The sequence below is a fragment of the Seriola lalandi genome, unplaced genomic scaffold (assembly GCF_002814215.2).
Source record: "Seriola lalandi dorsalis isolate HSWRI2012SDOR001 ecotype SW California unplaced genomic scaffold, Sedor1 jcf7180002054976, whole genome shotgun sequence".
In the NCBI taxonomy this organism is placed as follows: domain Eukaryota; kingdom Metazoa; phylum Chordata; class Actinopteri; order Carangiformes; family Carangidae; genus Seriola; species Seriola lalandi.
The window spans coordinates 925,736-932,941 of NW_019525526.1; the positions used below are offsets into that span (position 1 = coordinate 925,736).

Consider the following 7,206-nt stretch of genomic DNA (forward strand, 5'->3'; position numbering starts at 1 on the left):
CCCCACCCACATACAACCCCCCCACCCAAGTGAGTAGATAAGTAAACAAAATAAAATCTAAATACAGCAAGTGCAATATTTTTTTATTACGATATAAAAATGAAGAAACAATTAGAAAAAGAAAGAATGAAGAATTTAAATAAATAAAGGGAATCTCGCTGTGACAGACGCTCGACAGGTCGGTGTTAACTAACTAACTAACTAACTAAGTAAGTAACTAACTAACTAATTAAACCCAGTGACAAACCGTCCTATTCAACAACACTGTGCCGTGTGACCTGACTTCTTCCCAAAGCAGATGTTCGTGAAGAGACACACAAACTAGTACAATAGTAAAAAATAAAACTGCTGCAATAGGCTGAATTCCCACATGAGACATAACAAGGAAACTGCAGCAGGTGTGAGAATCACTGTGACGTAGCAACATATCTTTAGTTTACAGAAATGATTATGTTTTGTTTAGTTTCATAACTGTCTATTGCTAAATGTTAAAGCATCCGACTAATTTAGTTTTAGACGAGCGAGCAAGAAAACTTTACACAAACTGCTTTAGACAGATAGATAGAAGGATAGATAGATACTTTATTTATTCCCTAAGGAAAGTTCAGGAAAAGAAAGAGGGAGACAGAAGAGGAGACAGTACATGAGGAGAAATAAATGCATAACACACAGATTTAGCAAATTATCTCTGAGGTGCTTTTTAAATATGTGCATTGAATTTGAATTCTCTGAGACAATGTGTGAGCTTGTTCCTGAGCAACAGGATGAAACAGCCAGAAATAGTTTATTTTATTCTTCTGTTTTTCCTGCAGAATCTCATCCATATCTGAAAGGAAGAAGCTCTCAGCTCTGAAGCAGCTTTTATTTATTATTAAGAACAGCTGTTTAAGACGATGTGTGGCGTTTAACCACATCACATACTCTGTGTTGGGGATCATCTGTGCTGTTTCACTAAAACCCAAAATGTTGGATTGAAGTTGTACCTTTCAGACCAGAGTTAAAAATAAATAAATAAATAAAAATAAAAATGGATGATACTCCTCTTCATAGCATTAGCGTGCTCTGGTTATGCTGAGACTGCTCAACGCTGAGCTCCATTGAGAATAGGTTTAAAGGGGTTGAATGCCTTCTGCTGAGGCAAGGCATCTACCCACCACTCTTTACATGCCCTCTGGCGCGGCCCGCTGGCCTTTGTGTCACCCAACAATGATGGCAGCGCAGCGCCACACCAGGGAGAGGTCATTGTTCAGCACGGCCAATGGGAGCGCAACAAATAGACGTTTACGTGAGGTGTGAGTTTCTGTGCATACGTGTGTGTGTGTGTGTGTGTGTGTGTGTGTGTGTGTGTGTGTGTGTGTGTGTGTGTGTGTGCATGGTAATGCAAAGGTGAATGCATGTGGAGTGAATGTCTCTTTCACATCCAGCTTTTGCATCCACGCTGTGACGAAGGGAAGGGGGACGTCACACAAAGAAAGAGCCAATCAGACATTAGCTGTTTGGATTTATGCCAGGGTTTTTAGGCTTGTAAGACTTTAGCACAAGTGGCAAAAGCCAGTTTCAAAAAAAAAAAAAAAAAAAAAAAAAAAAAAAAGAAGGCAGCCGAGACGAGATGCCCTACACACCGTCTGGCTTTTTCTGCGACCGGCTGATCCGGGAACGAGAGAGGAGAGACGGGGAAGGGTCCCTGAACAAGCCGGTCCGCTTCAACGGCCAGGACTTCTGCTTCCAGAGGCAGGAGTGCCTTCAGACCAAGAACCTGTTTGAGGATGAGTCTTTCCCGGCCACTGTGGAGTCTCTGGGCTTCAAGGAGCTCGGACACAAGTCCAACAAAGTCAAGAACATCGTCTGGAAGAGGCCCAAGGTAGGAGGAAGAGGAGGAGGAGGAGGAGGTGGTTAGTCCGGGTTGGCACACGGAGAGACACGATGATGGCAAAGTTAAATAAAGAGGGGGATGGATCACACATGTGGGAGGTGGGACGTTATTTTTCGTTTTTTTTTTGATACAACCTGCACGGAAATAACCACATTTCTCCTCGTGAGGGATTATATCATGGGGAAAACTTTACCTGGGACTTTACCTGGAGATGTGATCAAAATGCTCCCACCTTTCCCACATGGACGGATCGGAATTAAGTGACTGAAAGTCTCATTATTTCTTGGCTTTTTTTTTTTTTTTTTTTCTTGGCCTAAAATCACCAGTTTTCTGTCAGAGAGAGCAGCTTTAATCTAACCGGTCCTTAACTCCTCTTTTGTGTTTATTATTGTCTGCAGGAAATCTGTGAGAATCCTCAGTTCATTGTTGGAGGGGCCAGTAGGACAGACATCTGCCAGGGAGATCTCGGTAAATCCCGTTTCTCTTGACACAGTAAACAAATGACAGCAGTCACAGTGTGAAGTGGAGAGGTGTCATTGTGCTGAGTGAGTTCACTGTGAATTACTAGAACGACTGTGGAACAGAAAAGATAAAGGATCTACGCTTAAAATGCTTAAAACCAGCTCTTGTTATCTGGTAGTACGTTATTTTTTAAATTTATTTAAAAACACAAACACATGCAGAAATACTCGAAGCAAGTTGTGAAATAAATAAGCACATGATTTTATACATGGTGACAGAAGTATGCATGGACTGCACACACTGTATGGAACCCCCCAGTCTGTATTCATGCAGCTCGGGGGGTGAGGGGAGAGATAACAGGGTTGCAAATATCCCATCGATCCCCTGCACACGGCCTCTCTGCCTGCAGCGGCCTCCCCGGTATTGTGCTTACTCTTTTGGAAGGGAATCCAACCAGCAGCACTTCTCATTGTTGTCCAGTTCAGGCTGCAAATAAAGGGGACCAAAGGGACAAAGGTCCTGGCAAACACTGTTAACCATTCCCTGTTGAAAAACTTACATTGTTCCCAGGGCCGGCAGCTAACACCCTGTCACACATCACCTGGACAATCGGAAAAGTCAAACGTCAGCACTCGGCGACGGTCTTTTCCTCCAGCAAAACAAAATGTAGGAGTTCCTGTCGGCCTTTTTTTATCATGAGAGAAATCACAGACACGAAGGTGCACGTTCTTCGTTTGCTCTTGAAGCGTTTTCACCTGAATCCAAACGGTAGAAAGTGAGAAAAAGAGTAAAAGTTCAAACGTCTCGATCCCCTGCACTTTGCACTCCACTCGTGAACATGTGGTTTAAGAGTTAAGACATTGAACGTGTGTTCAAACCGACTGATGTTGTGTGCTCAGGTGACTGCTGGCTGCTGGCTGCCATCGCCTGTCTCACCCTGAATGAGAAGCTTCTGTACCGTGTTGTTCCCCAGGAGCAAAGCTTCTCAGAGGGCTACGCCGGCATCTTCCACTTCCAGGTCAGAAAAGAACAAACTCCCATGTGTCCTAACAGAGAGCCCCCATCCCAACATCCAGCCCTTCCTCCTGCATGTCACCGTCTTCAAAGTCAAATTTACTTTATTGGAAATGAAAGAAATCACCCAGCACCTTTTTGATTCAAGTGTTAAAACTCAGCGGCTTCTCGTCCTTTCAGTGTTTGATCCTCACTGTTGTTTCCTCTCCCTTGACCTCCTTCTGTCCTCCAGTTCTGGCGCTATGGCGACTGGGTCGATGTCGTCATCGACGACCGCATCCCGACCTTCAACAACCAGCTGGTCTTCACCAAGTCCGCCGAGAGGAACGAGTTCTGGAGCGCCCTGCTGGAGAAGGCCTACGCCAAGTGAGTGTCTTCTGGTGAATTTACCTTTTTTCCTGCACAAGTACAAGGAAGAACGGAGCTCAGCTACAGCGCAGAGTTCTGATTTATTGTTATTTGTAACCACACACAGGCTTTGTCAGGTTAGGACTAGATGATAATAACAGTAAAATACCTTTATTAGCAACCAGGTATGTACATGTCTGGGTGAAAGAATTGAAAGTGTAACGCCTGTGTTCTTCCCCCTCTTCCAGGCTGCACGGCTCCTACGAGGCCCTGAAGGGCGGAAACACCACGGAGGCCATGGAGGATTTCACCGGTGGAGTCACTGAGTTCTACGAGATGAAGGAAGCTCCCAAAGAGCTCTACAAGATCATGAAGAAAGCTCTGGAGAGAGGCTCCCTCATGGGCTGCTCCATCGACGTGAGCCGGACATTTTTAGGCTTTAACTGAAGTTTCAGCCTGTAGCAATCTTTCATTTTTTGAGTATAAATCAAATGTTTTCTCCTGGTTTTGTGTATCTGCAGTCCCTGGTTCCCGCTCGCTTCGAGACTCGTACTGTGACGGGGCTTGTGAAGGGTCACGCCTACTCTGTGACGGCGGTTGAGGAGGTAACGCAGAAGATGCTTAGCTTTAAAACAAACAAAGTGCACGAGGGTCTAAATGTGGAAATCTGTTTTTTTTTTTGTGGTTACAGTGTAAACCGTCTCAGCACAAGGACAATAAAGTTCGTCTGGTGCGTCTCAGGAACCCGTGGGGTCAGGTGGAGTGGAACGGCCCCTGGAGTGACAAGTGAGGACTTTTTATCAGAATCTTAACTCCAACTTTTAGCTCAGTTTATTGTGAAATTATGTCTCAACCATTTCCTCCTCTCTGGTAGCTCGAAGGAGTGGACCTCCCTGTCTAAGTCTGAGAAAGAGAAGCTGCAGCACCAGAGCGCCGAGGACGGAGAGTTCTGGTATTTTTTTTTAAACCTTTCATCATTCCAGTTGTGAGATGTGGATTCCAACAACACGTTTCCCCACTAAGTTATTTGGTTGTGTCCTGATCTCCTCGCTTCCTGTCCAGGATGTCGTTCGAGGATTTCAAGAAGAACTACACCAAGATCGAGATCTGTAACCTCACCCCTGACGCCCTGGAGGACGATAAGATCCACAAGTGGACGGTGTCTGTGAACGAGGGCCGCTGGGTGAGAGGCTGCTCCGCCGGAGGCTGCAGGAACTACCCAGGTATAACATCTGAAAACAAATAACCTCTTTACTTCTTTCACAGAGGTTTCAGTCACTTCCTGATCAAAATGCACCAAATCATGATACGCAGAACACAATGAGCTGGAGTGTGTGGAGATATTATTTTTGACCCTTGATAAATACTCATTAAAAATATCACGATGTGTTAAAGATCACAAAGAAGCAGAAACAGAATTAGAAATGATATAACTTTCCAAACAATAACAACAACGAAGAATAGAATCCAGATGTTACAGCTGTGGAGACTCACACTAAATGTCCTGCAGACACTTTCTGGACCAACCCTCAGTACCGCCTCCGTTTGCTGGAGGAGGACGATGACCCCGAGGACAACGAGGTGGGCTGCACCTTCGTGGTGGCTCTGATGCAGAAGAACCGGCGGAAAGAGCGCAAGATGGGAGCCAACCTCTTCACCATCGGATTCGCTATTTACGAGGTGTCCCGCTTGGTTCTCACTTACATTTACACTGTGCAAGCGAAACTTTACTTATACACAAAGTACGAATCATCAAGGAAGTGGCAACGTAAAGATACAACATTAGACACAAATTAAAAACAAATAAATGACACGTATCAATTAAAAAAAGATGAAAATGTTGGAGCACCTCTAATATTAATTATGAATTATTTTTTGTGGCGACCCGGAGGGAAAACCCAGAGCTCACAACCGCGTCAGAGAGATACTGAGGTGCAAGACCATGTACGGCCTTAAAAACAAGCGTCACAGTTTTAAAACCAATTCTAAAATTTACCGGAAGCCAGAGTAACGACCTCCGCACAGAGGTTACATGGTCGTACTTCCTGTTTCTCGTTAAAACACTGTGGCAGCTGCACAAATTGAACATACAACCAGGAAACGCTCTGTGATGAATCTACAGTTCTTCTTCACGTATTCAGGATGAAATAAATGTAAAACCTTGAGGACAATAAGCTTTTGGTTTGATTTTTCATCCTGCAGCGACACAAACGCTGACGTCCTCTCTGTCTCTCCACAGGTGCCGAGGGAGGTAAGGAAGGAGTGGAGCAGCAGTTTGCAAGTTTCCTGTTGTTATTATCAGATTTTTTACACAATAGTCCTGAGTGTTCGACCAGTTAGACATTCATCCCCCCCCCTCCCCCCTCCCCCCCAGATGCACGGGAACAAGCAGCACATGCAGAAGGACTTCTTCCTGTTCAACTCCTCCAAGGCGCGCTGCAAGTCCTACATCAACCTGCGCGAGGTGACCCAGCGCTTCCGCCTGACCCCCGGGGAGTACGTCATCATCCCCTCCACGTACGAGCCGCACCAGGAGGGGGAGTTCATCCTGCGAGTCTTCTCTGAAAAGAAGAACACCTCAGAGTGAGTGGGTGAGGGCGAGCAGGGTGGCCTGCAGGGGTGGGGGTGGGGGGTGGGGGGGCGAGCTGGGCAGCTGGGGCACAAATCATTTCCCCCCCTGAGACAGTGATACAGTTACAGTTAGAAGATGCTTATTTCATTTCTCTGATGTTGATCTATGTTTCTCAGTAGGGCTGGGTATTGAACTACAACACATCAGAACCATGAAGGTTCTTCAGAGTCATTTCTAAAAAAAAGTTAAGATCAGTTTTTAAACTGAACGTGAAACGAGTCCCGAGTCTTACTGATCCATCTGTTTATTATGTTCTCTGAATGTTCTGTCAGAAAGTTTTGCAAAATGTCCGACACAGTTTCAGGTGATGTTTTCAAATAGTCCAGAACTCAAAGATCCTTTTGCGTTTTTAAGGAGAAGGAACCAGATTAAACCAGTTTTTTTTGTTTTAGGAAAGAAAATAGTTACCAATTAATTTAATGGGGATCAGCAAATCGGCCTTTTCCTCAAGTACAGAGGCAAGACCCTGTTTAAAGCCAAAAACACTGCACTTTCTCTAATGTAATAACTAATAATAATAATCTCATATATTATTTTAGTAGATAATGAACTTTTATTATCTAATATTTAAACATTTGCAACAATACCCAGCCCTGCTTGTTTAGATTTAATGCAGCAGCAGCAGGATTGATTTAAGTGTAACAGTGATTTATCTACCTCTCTATGTGGGGTGGGGTGGGGGGGCTTGGTGGGTGGGACACAAACCACCAAGAGCAAACAATGTTAACGGCAATTTGATTTGTAGAGCTGGAAGAAATCGGCCCCAGTTCGAAGCTGTTATGGAATCTTTTTTAGGACAAGCGACTTCAGATTTGGGCGCGATCCGGTAATCTTTCAAAAACATTCAATACTGCATACTCAAGCCTCAACTAACATC

At 44.7% G+C, this 7,206-nt stretch overlaps 1 protein-coding gene across 2 annotated transcripts in view; it reads left to right on the top strand.

The window, feature by feature from the left end:
• The first annotated feature begins 1,189 nt into the window (after nucleotides 1-1,189).
• Nucleotides 1,190-7,206, top strand: part of capn3a (calpain 3a, (p94)) — a 12,100-nt gene continuing 6,083 nt past the window's right edge. Inside the window, exons 1-12 of one of the 2 annotated variants that reach the window (XM_023396337.2) lie at nucleotides 1,190-1,861; nucleotides 2,272-2,341; nucleotides 3,235-3,353; nucleotides 3,582-3,715; nucleotides 3,946-4,114; nucleotides 4,219-4,302; nucleotides 4,389-4,483; nucleotides 4,572-4,649; nucleotides 4,760-4,920; nucleotides 5,208-5,377; nucleotides 5,937-5,948; nucleotides 6,072-6,280. In XM_023396337.2, coding sequence (XP_023252105.1) covers nucleotides 1,610-1,861; nucleotides 2,272-2,341; nucleotides 3,235-3,353; nucleotides 3,582-3,715; nucleotides 3,946-4,114; nucleotides 4,219-4,302; nucleotides 4,389-4,483; nucleotides 4,572-4,649; nucleotides 4,760-4,920; nucleotides 5,208-5,377; nucleotides 5,937-5,948; nucleotides 6,072-6,280 — 1,553 coding nt within the window. In that variant the 5' untranslated portion in view covers nucleotides 1,190-1,609. The remainder of the gene's footprint in view (nucleotides 1,862-2,271; nucleotides 2,342-3,234; nucleotides 3,354-3,581; nucleotides 3,716-3,945; nucleotides 4,115-4,218; nucleotides 4,303-4,388; nucleotides 4,484-4,571; nucleotides 4,650-4,759; nucleotides 4,921-5,207; nucleotides 5,378-5,936; nucleotides 5,949-6,071; nucleotides 6,281-7,206) is intronic. The other variant, XM_023396339.2, reaches the window with a different exon arrangement.